This window comes from Stegodyphus dumicola, chromosome 7, assembly GCF_044657685.1.
Source record: "Stegodyphus dumicola isolate Sdum_Otavi_A_Nest chromosome 7, ASM4465768v1".
Taxonomy (NCBI): domain Eukaryota; kingdom Metazoa; phylum Arthropoda; class Arachnida; order Araneae; family Eresidae; genus Stegodyphus; species Stegodyphus dumicola.
Genome location: NC_140774.1, coordinates 117,401,477 through 117,425,636, shown reverse-complemented (window position 1 = coordinate 117,425,636; position 24,160 = coordinate 117,401,477). Strand labels below are relative to the sequence as shown.

Below are 24,160 nucleotides of genomic sequence, written 5' to 3'. Positions count from 1 at the left end.
AAAATAATAATAGTAGTAAAATTAAACATATTCTTTTAAATAATAAGGTTTCTTAACAGTCCTACCAGATCGAGTGACGTAGTTATGTCCATTTGAAAAATTTGATGATACTATACCTCTTTCACTATTTGGTGACACAACACTTCTGTTAGATTTTGAAGGACTTACAGGCACATTTAATTTTGTAGTGCTCCTACTATTTTCATGTATCTCGGGTTCATCTATAACTTCATTCTCATAGTTGTTTTGTATTGCAAACTCTTCTTGATTAGTTCCTTTAAGAAGGTCTCTTCTGTTCCTTTCTACAATTCTTCCATCTGTTCTTATAATCCTATATGAACGTGGTCTTTCTGCTTCTTCTATAATTTTCCCTCTTTCATTTAGTTTTTTCCCTTTCTCTTTTATGTAAACATGATCTCCTGTTTTCAGTGGTTTTAATGGTCTTGCATTCCTATCATAATAACTTTTTTGTAAGTTTTGTCTCTTCAGTAAATGTTGTTTATGGTCTTCATATCGTTTAGCTTGGACAAAATTCTCTTTTATAGGCATCAATCCATTTACTTTTCTTCCAAACATCAATTCTGAAGGTGACTTAATTTCATCTGAAATAGGAGAGTTACGATATTCCAGTAAAACTAAATATGGATCCTTGTTGTCAACTACAGCTTTTTCTAACATTTGCTTGACAGTTTGAATATGTCCTTTAACCATTCCATTAGACTGTGGGTATTTTGGACTTGAAGTTCTGGTTTCAAAATTCCATCTTCTTGCAAAATCTTTATATTTCCTGCAATTATATTGTGGACCATTATCCGAATATACTATTTTCGGAATACCATGTCTTGCAAAAATTGATTTCAATTGCTTTATCACTGCTACACTTGACAAATCTTCCAAATGTCCAATTTCAACATATTTGCTAAAATAATCTATAACGATTAGATAATCCCTTCCTTGAAAGTAAAAGAGGTCTGTTCCCAATACTTCCCATGGACCATTAGGTATTTCTTTAGATGTCATTGGTTCTTTAGTATTAGCTTTTTGTAAACTTAAACATGTTTGACAATTCAGTACCAAATCTTCAATTTCTTTGGACATTCCTGGCCAATATAATATTTCTTTTGCTTTGATCTTGCATTTTACTACTCCTAAATGACCATAATGAATTCTGCTTAACATATCTTTTCGTAAACTTCTTGGTACAACAACACAGGAATTTTTAAATATTAATCCATTTGCTTCTGATAGTTCTTCTCTGAAGTTAAAATATGGTTTTGCCAGTTCTGGAACCATAGATTTTTCATCTGGCCATCCAGTTTTAATTAATTTTCTTAAAACTTGTAGCTCTTCATCTTTTTCTGTTTCCAGTTGAAAAACTTCCATTTTACCATTAGACATTGGTATACATTCTACAACTAATCCAACATGAGCTTCTATTTCTCCTTCAAAGAAATCAGATCCTTTATCAGTGAATGATCTTGATAATGCATCCGCTATAAAAAGTTCTTTTCCTGGTTTATATTTTATCTCAAACTGATATGGCTGTAATCTTATACGCATTCTTTGTAGTCTTACAGGGCATTTATTTAATGGCTTTTTAAAAATTGATTCCAGTGGTTTATGATCACTTTCCACAGTAATATTTTTTCCAAATATATACTGGTGAAATTTCTCACACGCAAATACAATAGCTGAAGTTTCCTTTTCAATTTGAGCATAATTCTTCTGTGTATCTGTTAATGCCTTAGATGCATATGCCACTGGTAAATTATTCTGCAGTAAGACTGCTCCTAGTCCTTCTTGAGATGCATCTACAGATAAAACTACTGGCATGTTTATATCATAATACTGTAAAACTGGTTTATTTACCAAGACATCTTTTAGTCTTCTAAATGCTTTTTCATGTGTTGCATTCCAGTTCCAGATAACTTGTTTTTTCAACAAATCTCTTAAACATGATGTCAATTCTGATACATTAGGTATAAATCTAGAAACATATGTAATCATTCCTAGGAAAGTTTCTAATTCTTTCACATTTTTTGGTGGTTTTATATCTAGAATAGCCTTAATTTTGTCATCTGGTTTTAAACCATCTTTAGAAAATATATGTCCCATATATTTCACTTCATTCAGCCCAAATTTACATTTACTTAAATTAAATTTAACATTCTTTTCTCTGGCTCTGTCCAACAACTTCTTTAATCTTGAATCATGTTCTTTTTTATCTTTACCCCAAACTAATAAGTCATCTATATATATTTGAACTCCTTCTAAATCACTAAAAATTTCAGAAAAACTTCTGTGGAAAACTTCTGGTGATGAACTCAGTCCATATGGCAACCTCAAAAAACAATATCTACCAAACGGAGTGTTAAATGTAGTAAATTCACAAATTGAATCTGACAGTTTAATTTGCCAAAATGCTTTGTTTGCATCTAAAATACTAAAGACCTTTGCATTTGTCATTTGAGATGAAATTTCTTCAAAGGTTAGTATGTGATAATGTTCTCTCAGTATATTTTGGTTAAGGTGCTGAGGATCTAAACACACTCTTAAATTTCCATCCTTTTTCCTTACTACCACTAATGAATTCACGAATTCTGTTGGTTGGTTAACTTTCTTTATAATACCATCTTTTTCCATTCTTGCTAATTCCTTTTTTAATGGATTTAATAAGCTAAGTGGAATTTTCCTACAGGGTTCTATTTTACCAACAGCTCCTGGTTTTAATTTAATATGATATGTATATCCAGTTAAATTCCCAGTTCCTTTAAACAAATCTTGATATCCTTTTAAAAGTTCTGGTAACTTTTCATTAGAATCAGGATTTACTGTACAAATCCTTTGTATTAGGTTTAATTTTTGCAATGTAGGTAAACCTAAAATAGCTGGAACAGTTTTATCACGTGCTACAACTTGAAATTCTACTTCATCCTTGTCTCCTTTCGATGTTTCAAATAATAATTTACATTTTCCAACTAAATCAATTGTAGTACCATTGTAATTATTTAAAGTGACTTTTGATTTAGTCAAACATTTCTCTCTTAAATTTAATTGTTTAAATTTAGGCAATGGTAGCACATTACACTGAGCTCCAGTATCCAACTTAACAAATAAATATTTAGATATGTTTACTTTTAGTTTTTCAAACCATTCGGTTTTATTTTTAGAAAATGGATTTATATCTTCTACTGACCCTAAAATATATTCATTACCATTATTATGTAACTCATGCTCTAAATTATTCTGTACAACATTAACATTTTTATAAATGCACATTTTAGAAAAGTGATTTTTCTTTTTACAGTACAAGCAAATCTTATTATAAGCAGGACAGTTGTATAACTTATGAAAAGTTCCACATTTTCTACATGGTTTTGGATTATTGTACTTATTTCCTTGATAGTTTGAAGAAGATTTAGTACTTTGTTGCTTTTGTTTTACATGAAAGTCTTTCTTACAAGGCTGACTTTTTTCCTCTGAAGGTCGAAATTTATTACATTTGATAGCTTCTATTTTATTTTCTTCAGTTAAAGTTTTCAGCTGAAGTTTTGCTAATTCAGAAGCTTTACACATTTTAATACATTTCTCCAATAATAACTGATCTTCCCTTAATAATCTATCTTTGAGATTTTTATTTGGAATTCCACTTACTATTCTATCCCTTATTAAACTATCTTTTAATTCTGCAAATCCACAGTTGCTACTTAATTTCTTTAAATCGGTTAAGAAATCATCAAACGATTCACCTACATAAGAAATGCTCTACACATCTGATGAAAGTGGAAATCAAGTCAAGTGTACAGTTGATAAATATTGGTCTAAAGTTTTTAATTTAAAAGATGATTTCACAAATGATTATGAGTATCCTACATTGGCTAAATTGGTCAAAGCCTGCCTTAGCTGCTTCCATGGCCCATTAGTGGAAAGTGCATTCAACTTAATGGATACACTTGTCACTGACTGTAGAACCTCTCTTAAGATTGATTCCCTAGATGCAGTGCAGACTATTAAATATGATTTAATGGCTTCTAAAGAAACCTCATGTGAAAAATATGGCTCAAAAAATCCAATGACTGATCCAATTCACAAAGATCTCTTACTGAATATGAACAGAAGTTGGAAAACATATCAAGAGGACTTAAAAACATGTATTTCAGATGAGTCACCTATAAAAGTCTCTGAAAAACCTTCTACATTAGCAGAAAAGCAAACTGCTTCTACCTCTGCATGTGCAGTTCTCAAAGAAATTTCTTCAACTGTAAATGAGGAAAAAAAATGTCAACCTTTCTGCAATTATGAAGTTCACCACAAAAGAAAGACAAGCCCACAAACATCAGAAAATAAAAAAAAAGCAGCAGAAATTAGATAATTTTTTTTAAAGAATTAATTCAGGTAATTTAAAATATTTACATAAAATGTAGTAGTTTATATGTTTGAAAATTTATGGTTATTAATTTTGCAAAAAAAGTAATTCATTGAACTTTTATAATTAGGTCATTCAATACTTCATAATTGTAATTTTTCATTTCTCTCCCCCCTCCCTTCTCGAAAACTCCAAAATGTCGGTAGTAAGTCCGTAAAAGTTTCAGGGGATTTTTTGGGGTCCCACAAACACCCCTGTAATTCACATTATTTGAAGTGTCATCCTTTGGGGGTAAGTTACTTTAATTCCATATTTCTTTTAGACCACACACTTCTATCATCACATTTGGCACATCATTATTATCACACCTCCCCTGTTACGAGTTAATTTTAATTTGGCAATAAATGCCACCAATTTAACCATTAATCACTGACCACCAGAAAAACCAGAAAATGCCAAGTATTTTCAATGGATTTAGTTATCTAGGACCCACCAGTGGCTGAGTATTTTTCATTACTAAATTTTGGGGATTCAACCAAAGTTTCAATCCTGCTGAATGGGCTGGCTGCTTGGGTTTTCTTATGTATAAAGATTATGCGAGCTAGTTATTCTTAGAAAGCTGTCCATAATGACATCCCTCACCTTAAGAGGTAATGCTTTGCCATAAGCATATAATGCATTTCTCCTGATTTACCATAGCCAAATAAATGAACAATTAGTTTCTTTTAGCTGTAATTTTAACCTTACCAATTAAAAAATGTGCTGCATACACCTATCCCTTGATTTAAACGTTTAAAAATTAACGGATTTCAAAAACTTGGTAAAAAATTTATATTTGGCTGCATATATGCAAATACATATACAGTCAAAAGTCGTTAATTCGGACACCCATAATCCGGACCTCAAGGCTAAAAACTTTCTGTGCATGCGCCGCGTTGACACATGAGCATAGGCGTTTACGCGTGCGCGTAAGACCTTTTACGTCTGCGCATATGCGTGTGCGCAAGTGCAGAATATCTTTTCGCGTGCGCGTTTTATGTATAACGGATGGAATAAGCTAATTATCTATTTCAGTTAATGTTTATGATTGTGTTGTTCTTTAATTTTCGAATTGGATCCGGCTTATTATTTTTTGCAGACTGTTAGAGCAATACTATAAAAGTAAACTTGAACTTGCGATTATATCAAATAGAATTTTCGATGCTGGAGCTCCTAAACGATCTACAAAACGAAAGTATGTTTTGATATCCATCAAACAAAAAGTGGAATTGCTGCAAAAAATGGATAAAGACATGAAGAAGGTGACAGAGCGGTTAGTGAAAATGAAAAAATTTCGATTGACAAATTAGTCGGTATTCTCGGCACAGCAATTACGGGACTTGAACAGTGGAACTTCGTAACTGAACAAGAAATTATGTCTGTTTATAGAATTAAAGAGAAAGTATTATCACATAAAACGAAGCAACTTAAACAACTTACATTGAAAGAAATGTTTATTAAAGTAAACAAATAAATATTAAGCTTTTTTTTTTTTTTTTTTTTTTTTTTTTTTTTTTTTTTTAATTTTGATACTCTTTAGATCATAATTGTTCTTTATTTCATAAATTATGGTTTCATATTTTTAATTTTAGAATTTCTGCATGCTATCTTACGAGATTTAAACTGATGATCTATAATCCGGAATCGCCGAAGTCCCGACGAGTCCGGATTAACGACTTTTGACTGTATTTGAAGTCATTTTTTGAATCTCATTCATTTGGTAACACTGGTGGCAACAACAAGAATGGGGATTCCCCATGTAGTAAAAGGGGAATAGTATGTGTATGTATTTCACAACAGTAAAGCTATTTGGTTCATGTGAACTAGTGCAGTATCAGTATTTTAGCAGCAAAGCTTACATAATTTTTATCTACATATTTGAATGTTTACTGGTAAGTTTTCAACATTTATATTTTTTGTGGCATTTTATAATTTACGTTAATTTTTTAAGATTTTATAAAGGCAAAAGATTTGAAAAAAATAAATAAATTAAAAGAAAAAAAAATTAAAAGTTATGCCTTTAGAAACAAAAATTAAAATATTAGATTGTCTACGTAATAGAGAAAGAGTAACAGATGTTGCTAAATTTTACTCCATGAATAAAGGCACAATAAGGACAATTAGAAAAAATGAAGACTCTATTAGAAAAAGGGTAGCAGCTGGAACTTGCAGTAGTAAGAGCACAATTTCATATGTAAGAGACGATGCAATGGAAAATATGAAAAAGGCATTAGTGATATGGATAGAAGACCAAAATCAAAAACAGATTCCAATTGATACTATTGCTGTTAGGAATAAGGATTTAAAGATTTATAAAGCACTTAAGAATCAATTACTGTCAACTTCATCAGATTAAAAAAAGGTACCTATTTCTGCAAGTCATGGTTGGTTTGGGAGATTTAAACAAAGACATTATTTACATAATCTAAGATTGAAAGGAGAAGGTGCATCTGCTGATTCAGATGCAGTGCAACAATATTCAGCAAAAATTGCTGAATTCATCGACGTGAACTCCTGCACTTCTAATCAGATCTGCAATGCCAACTAGTCCGAGTTGTTCTGGAAAAAAGTGCCTGAAAGAAACTATTTAGCTAAAGCTTGCAAATCAGCTAGTGGTCATAAGGTAGCGAAAAGTCTTATAGCAATTATTTTCTGTTGCTACACTTCAGACGATTATATTATGAAACCATTGGTTATTAACAAATCAAAAACACCACGTTCATTTAAAGGAATAAACATAAATAACCTTCCCATTTATTGGATACAAAGCATGGGTCACTGCCATAGCTTTCAATGAATGGTTTCATAACATGGCAAAAATTATTTAAGTAAAAAGGAGTTGCCTTTTAAAGCACTTTTATTAATTGATAATGCATTAATTGATAAATGAAATAATGGCTGATGAAGAACTAAATGAGAAGTTAGTTAACATGATTCATGAAGCAAATAAACATGATGAAGACAATGATTCTGATGAAGAGCAATCTTGACCGGTTGCATTCATAGCAAGAGTCATCAATGAAGAACTTGAATTGGGAAGAAAATTCGGTATCACTTTTTACAATACGACACGAATGTTGAACGAGCTCTTCCATTCCAATGAGAGCTTAGTAAGTGCTTAAATCAATAAGAGAAGGTTTAAGAAGATTTAGGAAAAAAATTCCTAGGCAATTGTTAATTACGGATTTCACTACAAAGCCCTGTCTATCTGAGATCTTCTCTAATTCGTCAGAAATTGTAGCACAATCGTATCAAAAATGCTCAAGTAATGAAAGTGAATTCATACTAATCAAGAAGAAAATACTAATAGTTCAGGAAAGTGATGACAGTGATTAAACTTTTTTTTTAATGATCTTATGTTTTGTTATTTGAGTTTCTTAGCATCAAGTCAATGCATATAGAGTTTTAAATAGTTTTAATAAAGGGAGGATTCTTTTAACCCTTCTCCTGTGTGGTTCCTACACATACTTCAGCTGTCGCACCAAAAAATAAACAAGTAGATATTGCATCCTAATATAAAATAAATTAAATATGTACTTCTGTTACCTATACGTACTATATTTATTACCTATTACGTACTATATTTATTATCTTATAAATGAAGTATAACTTTATTTATTTTAAGATGCCTTACTTTTGTTTTATGTAAACAAATAACTAAATAATGCACATTTAGTGCGTTTTTTGTTTTACATAGCAAAATCCAAGATTTCGATTTACACAGTTTTGTGCGGAATCTATCTTCCATGTACATACAGGGATAGGTGTGTTCCATGAATGTTGAGATAAATAAGATTTTTGCACTTATAGTTTTTAATATTAGCCCTATTTTCTTATGGCAGTAAAGCAAGAATTTAAGACTTTTCTATGCATGGGCAAAACAAACAATGTTGCTTAGTTTTATTCTCTTAGCTAGTGAATATATGTTTATTAACATAACCATATAACAAAAATCTACAAGTAAAACTGATGAAAAATTAGGGCATTTGAGATAAATTTGCTTTTTTTTTTATCCATGCTGATAATTATGTTACGATTTATTTCTGCCAAATAAATTGTTCAAATTGAATACCTTCCTACTATGCACAGAAAGAAAACAAATTTGAAATGTGGCTTTAATGGAAAGCAAAATATGCATTAGATAACACAAATGTTTTTGTAGGAATGAGGCTTAAAAGCATGATAGCATTAACTACAAACTCCATTCTTAGACATCAGTATTTACTAACATTAAACTTGCTGAAAAAAAACATTGCTGAAATTTTAAAAGCAAGTAATTGAAGTCATGTTAATCTTGAGATATCCTGCATGAAAAATACATATTAAGGCTAAATTTAGTTAATTTAATTTTAGAGGTCAATATATGTACAAAAAGGAACACTTTTGTATAAAAATAAAACCACAAAACGTAATACAATGTACCATTAAAGGTACGTCTTACCATAGTTTGAGAAACTCTGAATTACCCAAGTCAGAGACAAACCCTTCAAGTTTTAGCTTCCTTAAATAGTATATAAATAAGCAGTATTTATACACTTAGCAGTATTTATATATTTCATATTTTATGGTATGATCGCGTACTGCAATGCTGATATCTGAAAAAAAAAAATGCAGAAAATGGCTTTAAAAATGTTTATTCTTATGTGTGTTAGTTAATATAGGGATAATGAATCTTAACACTAATTATTATAATATGATCATGTTAATTTCTTATGGGTGATTATGTAGCAACATTTCATATTCATTTTTTAGCCTATTTGAAATTCTGCAGGTATCAGTATTAAGTTTTAAAAATTTTAGTTTTTTTAATTGATTTGTTAATATATGTTTATTACAGACTATGATGAAACAACAGTTGATCTAATGAAAAAACAAAAGAGCATCGAAGACGCTATAAGGACTGCAGAACTTAAGATTAAAGAAACAGAAAAGCTTATTGAAGAAACTAGCTTAAACTCCAACTCAGGTTCCTGTAATAGGTAATATATTAATGATTCTTAATTAAAAAAGCAAATATATGTGTGAAAGCTTTTAAAGCATTTATAAACAGAGATCACGATAAATGGGTGGATAAAATTTTAATTTTTAAGTTATTTTAAGTTTTAAATTGTGATATTTGATGTATAGCAACAGGGTAAATTCCATGAAATTTATTTTTATGCAAATGGTAAATTAAGTTTATTAACCAAAATTTAGACCCATGACTTAAGATTTTTATTTCATAAAGTAATACTTTATTATAGTAATATGATAGAATTATATTCATTTAACAAATTTTTAAAATAAAATTTATCTAGCAATTCTCATTTTATTAATTATTAGCAGCTATGCTGCCAGCCTTCGTCTGGCTTTTAAATGTACCAGAAAAATCCCTGAAGAGCAGTAATATGAGTAATATTCTTGTCTGTTGATACTTACAACATGTAGCATTATTGGAATGCGTATCTCTCCGATCCTGTCGAAGATTATGTATCTTATTATTATGCATGATAATGAATAAGAAACAATAGATTTTTTAGTAAGAGATTTATTTTGGATTTTTCAAGTACTAATAATCCTCAACTTATGACGAATGCAGTTTGTAAGTTGATTTTGATGTAAGTCAGAGGTTTATTTTATTTCTAATGGTTTTGATAATATCTGGTTGTAACGAAAGTTTTTCCACCGAAAAAACAGTCTTAATAAAGTTAGGAAAAAAACAACAACATGAAAGCAGTACCTTTGCAGATAGTAATCACCACCCAAACCTATGATTTTCTGCCAACGTTTTGGTAGTTTTTTAAAGCCTTCGGCCCGGAAACTTGTTGGCTGCGAGTCCAAAAACAGATCAACCTCATTTCGGATGTCCTGTGCAGAATAGAAGATAGCACCAGCAAGATGTAGCTGCAGGTGTGAAAAAAGGTATTACTCAGAAGGAGCGATGTCAGGGTTGTATGGTGGGTGGGGCAAAAGATCCCATTTGAGCCCATACAGGGTTCAGCCAGTGAATGCAGACACATGTGGTCTTGCATTATCTTGATGGAATAATACCGTTTTGCGCCGGAACTCACTTCGACATTTTCCCTTGAGCAGCGGCATCAACACAGACTAGCATCTCGCTGTGCACTTACTGTCTAGGGTTTTACCCCAAGTAGCCCATGACGTAGCAAAGACATTGCAAAGTGGTCATAGACAAAGTGGTTTTACGACGTCTTTACAACGCAATATATTTGCCGTTGCATCTTGGCAATTCGTCACTGTCGCTGAAATGTCATGATATGACCGCTTTTAGACGTGGTCATTTTAGCATTTTTTCCATAATTCATCAGTGTTACTTTTAGAATGAAAAAGAGGCTAAATCTGCCCTTTCAAAAATCTGAAGTCCGCATAAGATTTATTTTGCAATGTTTCATTGCTTTATTTCATCTAAATATATTAATCTAAGGTAGATTCATCTAATGAAATATCAATTTAATATAAATACTTTTGAATTATTAAATTTAATTAGTACTAAAAATACGTGCTAAATTATTGCTTAAAATTTTGTTAAAATAATTAATACTTAAAATATTTTTTTATAAATATTATAGCAAAATATTTTTAAATGAAACTAATCTATAAAGTAAGTTATTAAGTTATGCATTTCATATATTTAAAAAAATCATATTTCCGAAATCAGTGCAAATCGCATGTTAGCAAGTATTTCACTTCTGAAATATGACTTTATTTATTATTTTTGAAGTAAGAATAAATTTATTTGAATTAATATGCTAACATAATATGAAATATTTTACCGCATACAGTGCAAAAACTGCAATTTTTGCAAAGATATGATTGTGCATGAAGATGTATTCATGTATTCATGGATAAAAATGGGGCGATTTTAAGAATTCCAAAAAAAACATCCAGAGTTAAAAGATGATACATATCCATGCATATTTAACGGCTGTCCAATATGTATAACGAAAAACTGACAGAAGAAGCAGAACAAAAAAGTTAATGGAAAAAAGGAAAAGAAATATGAACACTTTTCATGGAAAACGATAAAATTAATGGATTTGATAAATTACTAATAAATGTTGATATCAAAATAATAGAAACTGTGAACGAAATTCATTACCTATAAAAGTTCTGATGAACTGTTTGTTATGGTTTTACATTTTTGTTCATCTCCAAGCATGCTTGGTTTAATTCTAGTATACGGTACACTTGGGATTTGGTGACATTGGAATTACAAATGTTTTAGCAAGACCAATAAATATTTTTTGTAAATACAGTCCAAAATCCGGACTCGTCAGGAATTCGGCGATTCTGGATTTGGGATTTTTTCGGATATTAGATCATCAGTTTAAACCTAGTAAGATGGCATATAGAAATTATAAAATTAAAAATATGAAATCATGATTTATGAAATAATGAAGTGTTTATGATCTAAAGGGTATATAAGAAAAACAAATATTTATTTGTTTACATTATTAAACATTTCTTTCAATGTAAGTTGTTTAAGTTGCTTCGTTTTTTGTGCTAATACTTTCTCTTTAATTCTATAAACAGACATAGTCTCTTGTTTAGTTACATTTTTGAAGTCCTGTAACTGCTGTTCTGAGAATTCCGACTAACTTGTCAATCAAAATTTTCTCGTTTTCAGTAACTTCTTTGTCACTTTCTGTACAATTGGTAGGGGTATTTTCTGGATCTAGAACCATACTACAGATTTCACCATTCATTAATTGATTGATGATTGAGAAGCATTGTCATCACAATGAAAAACTTCTTTTATATCATCTTCATTTATTACTGCTTCTCCACATTTCTTTACAAAATCCGCTAATTGGAAAATTTCACCTTTGTTTTGTGATATCGAAAAACCTTTAAAATTCGCGGCTATCATCATCAAATTTAGCTATCCTTCACCATACATATTTTGCTATGCATCTTGAGTTTGGTGACTAACGACAAGTTGTTCTGTTAAATTTTATCTTGCTTCTATCGAGCACTGAGACAATTAAGCCTGAATTGTATTAGTTTAGTTATTTACACTGCTTCACATTGAAAATGCAACACCAAGAATGAGTGGTCAGAAATTTATGCAAATTTCAGAGTAGACGCACGTCACTGAGTATGTGAATGATGTGAAATGCGCAGCTCTCCGACGCACGTGAAGTAAGATATAAGGAGAGGAACAAGCAGAATGGGCAATATTCGTGTCGTTATTTCTGCCAGATGAATTATCGAAGAAAGTTGGAGGATCCCGGACTTTATCGAAGAAAGTTGTCCCGGAGGATACGTGTAATAGGAGAGAACGCCAGGCCACCGTCAACAAAAGCACTTCCAGCAGATAGACGATTTTACGAGGGGTATGGTGATCGGACTGAGAAGGGCAGGTTGGTCCTTACGTCAAATTGCAACTGATAACCACATGGATGTGAGCACAATGCATCGGCTATGGCGAACATGGTTGGAACAAGGAAATGTGGGAAGAAGAAGGGGTGCAGGTGCCGCCAGAGTGATGTCAGCACGCGTGGATCGACACATCCGCCAACAAGCTGTGGCGGTCCTGCAAATTACTTGTACCACGATTCTGCAGCATGTGCAAGATACCCTGGATGTTCCGGTGTCGACCAGAACCATTTCCCGTCGATTGGTTGAACGTGGCCTGCACTCACGACGTCCATTAAGAAGACTGCCATTGACCCCACAGCATAGACGCCAACGTTTAGAATGGTGCCGGACTGGAGCGATGTGGATCACAGAATGGCGAAACGCCGTGTTCTCAGATGAGTCACACTTCTGTTTATCCAGTGACAGTTGCCGCATACGTGTGTGGCATCGACTAGGAGACAGATCTAATCCGGCACTAATTGTGGAATGCCCCACTGTGAGACAATGTGGCATTATGGTTTGGGGCACTATTTCCTACGATTCCAGGTCACCTCTAGTTCGTATTCAGGGCACTATGACAGCCCAATGATACTTGGATAATGTGCTGCGGCCGGTGGCAATCCCCTACCTTCAGGGGCTGCCTAATGCAATTTTTCAGCAGGATAACGCTCGACCACACAATGCTCGCATCTGCCAACATGCTCTGCAAGGTATACAGATGCTTCCCTGGCCACCATACTCTCCTGACCTGTCACCAATCGAACATGTGTGGGATGTGATTGGATGCCTTTTGCAGACTCTGTCCCTGCCTTGCTCATAAGACAAACTGTGGCAAATGGTTGAAAGGAAATGGAGAGCCATGCCTCAGGACACCATCCGCTATCTTATTGACTCTATGCCTAGACGTGTTTCTTCGTGCATCGCTGTCCGTGGTGGTCTTACATCCTACTGAACCGTAAGTTATCCTGTATAATGCAATACCTGTGTATAACTAATTTCCTGTGAATAATCTAACCCGTATCGTGCTTATAACCCCCTATTGCGTATAATGTTCCTATGTATCATTAATTTCCCCATATATAATGTAATGTGTACCCAGTGTATAATTATAATATAATGCGTATCCTGTGTCTAATGCGAATCCTGTGCAAAATAACCCTTTTATAATATACCAATATAGGGTTTATTAGAAAAGAATTTTAAATGTAATAAGTTGATGTGAAGTTAATGTAATGTTAGGATAAGGTATTAATTTGATATGTAGTATATAATGCAATGTGTAAATCATGTAACGTAATATATAATGTAATATGAAACGTAAGATAAAGGTGGACGTGGTGCTGTACTCATTAACCTAAATGGTAAAGGGACAGTGCCCACGTCCTCCGTCGCTTATCGCTTATCCTACTGAGCCGATGCCGTTTTCACTCTGTATTCTGACTATCATTTTGAAATAGATTACTTATTGCTGCTTGCTGTCTCTGTCTTTTTTCCAAATTTCATCACTTTCTGACCATTCCTTTTTGGTGTTGCATTTTGATGTGGCCATACGAGCCCTGGTGCTGGTTCTGGGTTTATGAGAATAACAAATCAGTTATTCTTAATTCAAATAGCCCTAAATGGAATTTTTGTGTCTATGAGTATCATCAACAAAATCTATTTTTAGCATATCGGAAGAAATTTTTGGTAAATTTTTTCTCGTCAACATTTCTTAGCACGTTTAACTTAAGTTTGTAATCATCGGCAAGCGTAATGTCAACATAAAAGGTTACCATACTCCTTTATTATTCATTTGCTAACATAAAAAAAAATGTTTAGGTATCGCTACATGAGTCATTACTCAAGTTATCATGTTTTGATAAACATGCAGTGATGAAAGGAAAGTATAATAAATAATGAAACACCAGGTTTACGTCAGATCAATGATGTATCTACGTGGAATGTTTTGGTTTGAGATGTGTGCCAAGCAGATATGCAGCAACGGAGCCAAATTACTGATCCTACAAATTTGGGCTAAAGTTATTGTTTCTTCAATAACAAGGTATTTTATTTAGTGTCAAAGGGAAATTAAGAGTCAGGACTCTCCAGATGTTTAATTATATGCGGAGAGGGCAGTTAAACGCGCATGCATAAAGCCTACGAGAAAAATGTTGTTGGTGGTTTTGAGGTTCGGATTTTAGACTATTCTGCATAATGGATGTCTGGATTTCGGACTTTGTACTGTATTAGATTTCTATATAACATTGTGCTATCATATCTAATTTGGCATAAAACTGGACTTTTTCATGCCAATTTGTTTTGCATATTTCGATTCTGTGACTTACTTTATGCCTAAATACGAAATATTTATAAATTTTGGTGAGAAATTTAAGGAAAAATTCATGAACTTAGCTTGGCACTCTTTTTTTTTTTTTTTTTTTTTTTTTTTTTTTTTCCCCCCTGTTTACTTTGCTCCAAGAATAATTCATTTGATGAACTTCTCAGTTTAATGACAACCTTATTTCACTTTTCCCTTCCTTCTGAACATGTGGAAAAAATTTTATTTCTTCTTTCTTTGAAATATTTTTATTTTATATTATATTTTTTTAAATCACAGTTGTAATTTTTAGATTCCTTTTTTTTTTTTCCCCCCTAGAATTTCATTTTATTGATTAAGTTGCATAGTTAAATTATATTTCGTTAAATAATTATTTTAAAAAATTCTGTTCATTTATTTGGACTATTATTTGGATTATTATAATTATTAATATAAATGTTTTCAGAATTGGATTTAATTTACATGAACTCCATTTCTTTCTAAAGAATAATTTGCATATGCCACGAAGCATTTGAAAACTGCATGTATTAAAAGAGAAAATACAGTAGAGCACAGTTAATTCGTCTTTAAATGGGCTACAAATTTTTAAGATCAATAATTTTCATACTAAAAATATTATTTATTTAATTATTGTAATATCAAAGACAATTATCAAATCAGAACTGCAAAAAACATAAATATAGCATTATCTGACTGTCGCTTTTGCACCCAGAGACCAGAACTAGCTTTCACGAAAAGAACAGCTTACTAAAAGGGGGAGGCTTAATCTGCATTGTTCATTGCAGACATGCTGAGCCTGTAACATCACATTAAACGTGTTGATTCACCTTCGAGTTCCAAGGGTAGCAGGAGGTAGTATTCCTGATTGTCTGCCACATGGTCCTGCTGGAATCACGGGAAAGCTTGTTGGCCATTTTAAAATTTACTCTTTTTATATTATCTGTAATAGTATAAGGAAAAACTAGAAGAAAAAAAAATTTTTGCAAAGTATTGGAAACATTTTTTGTGGGAAGGTTAATTTAAAAATTTATATTTTATTTACTTTTACTAAAAGATGGGGTATGGCCCAAACTGTCAAACTCTTAAAGCTTAGTTTCTTTTGTTGAATACTTAACTTGAAGCTATACACTACAAAATGGGTACACTGCGAGGGAAAAAAAAAAGTGACACTTCTATATCTCCCGTTCTACTGGGCCGATTGACGAAACTCAATTTGCGCTTTTCATGTCTCAAAAGCGTGACTTAAATATGTATTCTTATATATATTGGGCTTAAGTGTTTGTCGCTGATAGTTTATTGGTTGATTGCGTAATTGTAAATTGCTTTATTCCCCGTGCAGTGCAGCACGTGACAAAAGAAAGCTAAGCTGGAAAAATTAAAAATACAAGAGCACGTGCATTTAACATTTAATAAATAAATTTAACATCTGTTTGTCGCCGATAGTTTATAGGTTGCTTGCATAACTGTAAATTGTTTTATTCCCCGTGCAGTGCAGCGCATGACAAATATTATGACAAAGCTAAGCTAGAAAAATTAAAAATACAATAGCACGTGCATTTAACATTTAATAAATAAAATTAACATCTATATATAATAGAGTTCGAAAATATGCAACCGGCAACGGTGAAAAAACAAATAAAATGAAATAAATAAATATTTTATTATATGCGGCTTAAGTGTCTGTTTGTCGCCGATAGTTTATTGGTTGCTTGCATAACTGTACTAGCCAATGGGGAGAAGTTGCCACAACACAGGGTTGCTGTTTCTGAAACGTAGACAATTTCCTGTAAAACCTGCCTTTGCTATGACCATTAAAAAGTCTCAGGGCCAAACGCTGAAGCGTGTTGGCATTTTTTTACCTGAGCCTGCATTTGGACACTGTCAACTTTATGTTGTCTGTTTAAGAGTTCATGAAAGAATGGATGTAAAATTAAAATAATTGATGGATTAATAAATTTTAAAAAATTTATGGTCCTCTGCAATGCGAGCTTAAAAATGATGAAAAGATCTATACAAGAAATGTTGTGTACAAAGAAATCTTCGACATGTGAATTTACATTTTATTATTTAAATCACCTTTATTTATTCAGCTAGTGGCGGCTCTTAAGAAACGTACCGCCAGTGGTTTCCTTCGTTGCGCTCTACTTTAAGCAATTAAGCAAGCAGAAAGGGGAGACCCCATGGGGCATATTTGCTTACTGCCCCATGGGGGCACGGTAAGTAAAGGGGCGTCCTCATCGCCTGCCCTGGGTAATTAAGTTTGAATTAGCAGACATCTTTGCACAAATCATTTTAATTACAATTTATAATATCTAAAACAGCAGTCATTTTGTATGACCGCCAGGCTTTCTAGTAGATATATATATAGCATTGTTCTAATATAGGTATTTTGACGCAAAATCGGACTTTTTCTGAAATAACATACGAATGTTTTTCCATATTTCAATTCTAAGACTCAAATTATGCCAAACTACCAAGTTTTGTAAAAATCGTACAAGTAGTTTTTTAAAAATTAGCTCTCAAAACTTTAGCTTGTCAATGTTGAGTTTGGTGTATATTTATTAATCTCTCTTTTTTTTATTAAACTTACTTGATTCTTCCTTTCACATTTCAAAATTCAGGTTTATTCCAAATAAAATTCACATATTTTTTTATAATTTATTTTTTAAATTCATATTTTTAAATAATTTTTATAAAGTTTTCAAAAAATTTTGAATTATAAGCTAAAAATGTTTTACCACCATTATAAAGTAGACTTATTTCTAAGCATACCTGCAAAAAATTACAGTTTTTTATTCAAAATTTCCGAAGATATACATGAATTTATATATTGGCGCGTTTTGAAATTTGGCATATTTGTTGAAACTGATAAAACATCAAATGTGGTTTAGACACTCTGCTAAAATTATTTGCAAGTAGAAACGATGTGACTTTTTTCCCGCTCATACAGAATATAAAAAGGTAGGAATGTGGTGGTGGTGCCTTTTCCCCCACTCCAGCATAATGGAAGGGAAAGGAAAATTGGTTGCCACATATTAAGAAGTTTACCAAGGGAATTATTCTTAGCACAGACTGAAAAATTATGCCAAGATAAATTTTTGAATTTCTCTTTAAATTTCGCACCAAATTTTAAAAAATTTAATATCTAGGCATAATTGTACAATCGCAATATGGAAAAAAATTGGTATCTTGTTTCAGAAAAAGACTGATTTTGTGTCAAAATACCTATTTTAGAACAATGCTAAATATAAATGTAATATATATCCTAAGTAGTGCTTTCGAGACATGAAAAACGCAATTTGAATTTTGTCAATCGGCCCAATAGAATGGGATATATAGAACTGTACCTCTTCCCCCCCCCCCCCCGCAGTGTACATCATGCATAGAATTTTGACTTTTATGTAAAAAGTAAAGAATCAGTCCAAATATGATAAAGTTTCAGTAAGTCTGAACTGAAGGACACACACCTTAAAAACAAATATTGAAAATTCAATGTGGAATTAGTATCAATTTTGTATACTATAGCAATATTCACTTTAACTTGTTTCGAATTCATAGTCCCGAAAACTATTACATTAAAAATTTCAGCTTACTGAAATTCAAGTAAGCAGAGTTTCAGAGTATATTTACAGTATGACAATGAAGTAATCAGAATGTATTTAAAGGAATAGAAACATTGTAAAGCACAGATATGGTTTTCTGTCATAATGCTGATTCAAAAGGTATTTAAACAGTGCACTTGTAGAATTCTGTTTTTGACACAGCTCTAAGAGCAGTCTAGATGTCACATTCCTCTTATTGTTTCCATATCGCACACACACAAAAAAAAAGGTTCTTTTGAGAGGCAAATTTAATTTTGGGGAAGTGTACATAATCACAAGAAGACAAATCTAGAGAACATGTGTGATGTCTGACATACATAAATGTAGAGACATACATAAACATAAATGTTTTAGGCAGAAGAACCTCTAGGAAGTGGTTACTGACTGGTGGAAAGATACATTATCACACATTACAACATATTTGGAATAACGGTTTCTGATTGAATAGCATAAAATTGAAAGTTATCTGTGTATCTAACTCTTATTACAACTTCCCAAAATGTAGGGAAATTATTGTCTCATCTTTAGCTTAGATTCAAAGAACACTAAAGAAATAGAAATAGCAAACATAAGTGAACATTCAATTGCACCACAGCCAAATCAAATAGTATACTATTAGAGACTAAGAACATGGCTCTAATTTAAGTCCCACTACAGGTTGACCTATTAAAGACTACTGAATAATGATAATTCAATTTGGATTTAAATGCAGGGTAGCAAGCTGGCTACATTTTCCCAGTTTCCCTGTGTATAATCTGAATGGGAATGCCAAGAATGTTAATCTCAATGTTCTACCTTCATATTTTGGCATTAATTTTTGAGTCTTAATTCACAAACCGAAACTAAGTATAAAAAAAATTACTTAATTTGGAATATCTATTTTTACAAGTTCTTCCATATGTAACATTTTGAGATAGCATTTTTGAATTTTATTTTATTTTTCTATAAAGATCTTTAATTACTGTAATAAACCAAATTTAATTCTTTAAAGTAATAATAAAAGTCTTAAAAGTAATAAACAAGTTTAATTCACTTAACATTAATTAATATAATCCAAGTTCATAAAATACTAAAATTTTATCTACAGTCAAAAGTCGTTAATCCGGACTCGTCGGGACTTCGGCGATTCCGGATTATCGATTTTTCCGGATTATAGATCATCAGTTTAAATCTCATAAGATGGCATGCAGAAATTCTAAAATTAAAAATATGATTTATGAAATAAAGAACAATTATGATCTAAAGGGTATCAAAATTTACAAAAAAAAAAAAAAAAAAGCTTAATATGTATTTGTTTAATTTATTAAACATTTCTTTCAATGTAAGTTGTTTAAGTTGCTTTTTTTTATGTGATAATAGTTTCTCTTTAATTCTATAAACAGACATAATTTCTTGTTCAGTTACGAAGTTCTGCTGTTCAAGTCCCATTAATTGCTGTGCCGAGAATACCGACTAACTTGTCAATTGAAATTTTTTCGTTTTCACTAACCTCTCTGTCACATTCTTCATGTCTTTATCATTGCATAAAAAAATTGATAATTATTCCCTTTAAAAATTGCTATCCATACATTATTAGTAAATAATTATGCATCATATAAAAATGAGAATAATTTCCATATGAATAACTGTCAGTAAAAATTTATTTAGAAATTTAAGGTTAAAAATAACTTGGCAGTTTATTGAAGATTGTAATAAAGTCCATAAGCCATATTTGGTGTTATCGCAAAATTCAAAACCCACAAATTTATAAATGCTGATTTATATCTTTGGATTTTTTGAATAAAAATCTCTAATTATCTTCAGATTTGCCTATAAATATATCTGCTTTAAGATGATGTTAAAAATTTATAGATTTTAATTGAAAAATTCTTTTTGAACAATTTGTAAAACCTATTTAAAAATATGAATTTAAAAAATAAATCACCAAAAGTTGTAAGAATTTTATTTGGACTGAGAGTAATTTCAAATTATGAAAGAAGAAATCAAGTAAGTGTAATTAAAAAAGAAATATTAACAAATATGTACTAAATTCAGTTAACACTATGAAGTTAAAATTTTGGGTGGTAATTTTAAAGAAACTGTTGTTTGATTTTTACAAAACTTGGCTCTGCCATAATTTGAATCATAGAATAGAAATATGGGGGAAAAAAATTAGCTGGTAACTTCAGCAAAATCTGGTTTTGTGTCAAAATGCTGATGTTAGAACAATTTTATATATAAATATAATATATATCTTCTGTCATGCTTTTGAGACAAGTTGAATTTTATCATTCATCATAGATTGGGAGATATAAAACTGTCTTCCCCCTTTTTTTGTATGCAGCATACATGGAGACAACAGCCCAAGAAAATATGGAAAAATTTCATGAAAAAGATGTGTTTTATGATCTATGTTTCTTGCTTTTTAAATCTTATGAATTCAGTACTTTTTAATAGAATACTTAATCTGCTGCCATTTTGAAAAAGCCCTTCCCTTTGTACATTAGCTTCGCAAAAAATTACTCCCCAGCAAGTTTGCGACTTTTCACTGGGATGTGTGTAATCAGAAAGTACCAAATAATTCTAATATTAAAAATAGATTTCTAATTTATATGTTCAAGAAATTTTTATTGCAATCAGTTAAAAAGTTATAATAAAAGAAAACTGCATTAAATATACCTAATACAAATTATGATCAATATTAGATAAAATTCCAATGTGTGTTTTAAGTTGCTCTTTCGAGATATGAAAAACACAGATTTAATTTTATTGACCAGTGACCAGCTCACTGGAATGAGAGATATAGAGATATAGAACTGTTCTTCCCTCTCTCCCCCTCCCCCCCTTTTTTTTTGACTCAGTGTACAAAACAATCTATTATTAAAAAAAAAAACCACTACCACAGAAATGCCATACAAACTCAGTGTTGTGAACAACAATAAATAAAGTGAATAGCTGTTGTAAATGAGATATGGCTATCTTCAGACCAATTTATGATCTGCATTCTAATGCTTTGCTTGCAATTTTTCACTTCATAAAATCTAATTATTTAAAAATTTACAACTTCAAAGAACGCAAATTTTTGCATTTTCAAATTTTTGCATTGTTAAAAGAAATGCCATATTTCTGCAGAAAGGCAATGCTTTTTTTCTTCATCAGCCAGGAAACTCCACATTCCTATCACAATTCATTACAAGAAAAAAAAAAAAAAAAAAATACTCAATATAAAAAGAAACAATATTCAGAAAAATGAGGGTTGAATTTTAAGTCCAAATAAATGGATGTGTTATGCGAATACCTGGATTGCTACATAAATACTTTTTGGCCACATTGTGGGTTGCCATACAACTATTTTAGCACCACACTTGTCTCATGAATACTTTTTAATAACTTTCCAATGGAGTATCGATGAGATCAGAAACACAATTTTTTTTACATTGTATTTTCTCCTGTGTATGTATATGTAAAATAAAAACAAACTGTTTTTATTATTTTAGGCACATATTAAGACTATATGAAATAATATCTAAACTACAATGGGATTATGATTGTCCATCAACTCAAATCAGAGGAAGTATCCTTTAAAATTTTATGTTTATCAAAATTATGTTGAACATAGTATTTTTTATGTTCCCCCCCTCTGTTTTTCTTTTTATCTTTTTTTCCCCCTTCTCTGTCTCTTTTTATTTACAGCAGACATTTTTATACAGTTTCATTTTAATTAGCCATACTTTTTATTAAGAAATGGTATTATTGATATATCCATGAAAATGTGATGTAATTTTGCTTTAAAATAAAAATTAAATGAATATTGCTGGATTTTCAACTTAATAAATACACTTTTTAAAATTATTTTACGCAATATGAATTCGATTTTATTCTAACTGTATGTTAACGTAATGTTAGTCTTTTATATTTTCTAAATTAGCCAGCTAATCTTTTCTCTGCCTGAGCTCTGGCCTTGCACAAGCTGGTTAATCAGGAATCTGATGCACTTTTTATTATATAAAGTTAGATATTTTTTCTTAACTCTAATGAAGTTGTGATGAATAAAACACTGAAGAAATTTAATTTGGATATCACATTATTTTCTGAGCATGCTGTTGTTAACCATCTTTGGAGCTTGATAGACTCTGAAGATCTTTGAAATGGTAAATATTTTATTAGCAGTTTTTATTTTCATGAACATAATCAATTTGACACATAAATTTTACTGTTTATTACTAACTAATAACATATTAAACTAAAGTAATAAGAGTATCATTAAAGGAAATAAAACATTTCTAAAGTTATTTTATATGATAAAGTATCCTGTGGCATGATACCTCTCAAAAATTTTGAATCTTTAATGTGTAATGCAAAGAGCAACATTTTGTTTTTGATTGCAAGGAAGAGAAGTAAATTACCTTTTGAGGATTGAGGTTTGTAAAATTATTGTTCTAGAAGGGATTCGGCTGAAAGCAACTGACTTTTCTTGGGTCAAGTGCTTTGAACTTAATTTTTAAGAATGGTAGTTTTTGTGCTACTGATAAAAGATGAGTTATAGTTTCCAAGCTAATTTGGGTTCAGCATTTGAATATTTTGTATTTTTATATCATATAATGTTATTTTAATATTCAATTTTCAGTTTAGAACTATGGGCAGGAATAAAGTTTTTATTTAATACCACTACATAAAGCTTTATTCTAACACTTTAAATAGTTCAGTCTCAGATGCTGATGCTTGTCATCGTTAAGTGACTAATTAGCCAGTCTTCAGCTTCTGCTGTTCTTATTATATATTGTTATTCTTAATATGGTGTATATTTTTTTATGAACAGATTTGGCTTTTTCTGTCTAAAAAAACTGTTAATGATTATGGATATAAAAATTCATTTTTAAAAAGATGAGTTACTGCATTACTTTGTACTAAAGCTTTTTATTTTTCTTTCTTTCTTTATTATTATTATTTATTGCCTAAAATTTTCATAGTTTGTATGCACTTAATATGCTTCTTCCTTTTTCCCTTCCAGATATCAAGTTTAGTAATCTGTCATGCAGCTGCTGAAAACTTGTGAAATGTAACTTTTTTAAATGCATATTAAATTTTTGTGGGCATACATATATTAAACTTGTGCTTATTAGAATGGCTGCTCATTATACTGATTATTTTATTATAATGATTGGTGCAAAAAGTTCCAAACTGAGGAAAGTATAACAAATCTGCTTTCATTATCTAAATACTCAAGAACTTTAATTTTGAAGTAAACAAGTAGTAGTTCAACTTAAAAATTAGCACAAATAAAGGTTGTAAAGTTGCACGCCTCCAACCTGCACACAACAAAGTGGTGACTGCTGAAACTGGAAATTAGACAGAGTCTTGAGAAGGGTTTAAGTCCCTTTTTATTCAACTTTAGAAATTACAAATGCGTGCTCTTGACGCTCACAAACTACGCCGAACCGGCGGTAAAATAAAAATAATAAACTGAAAAGAGATAATAACAAGAGACTAACTACG

At 31.2% G+C, this 24,160-nt stretch overlaps 1 protein-coding gene across 2 annotated transcripts in view; it reads left to right on the top strand.

Moving 5' to 3' along the window:
- LOC118197226 (uncharacterized) overlaps positions 1-23,789 on the top strand; it is a 161,170-nt gene extending 137,381 nt beyond the window's left edge. For both annotated transcript variants that reach the window (XM_085820750.1, XM_035368735.2), the window contains exons 3-6: positions 9,243-9,384; positions 22,162-22,238; positions 22,705-22,815; positions 23,676-23,789. In XM_085820750.1, the coding sequence (XP_085676876.1) occupies positions 9,243-9,384; positions 22,162-22,238; positions 22,705-22,811 (326 nt within the window). In that variant the 3' untranslated portion in view covers positions 22,812-22,815; positions 23,676-23,789. The remainder of the gene's footprint in view (positions 1-9,242; positions 9,385-22,161; positions 22,239-22,704; positions 22,816-23,675) is intronic.
- Positions 23,790-24,160: the final 371 nt, after the last annotated feature.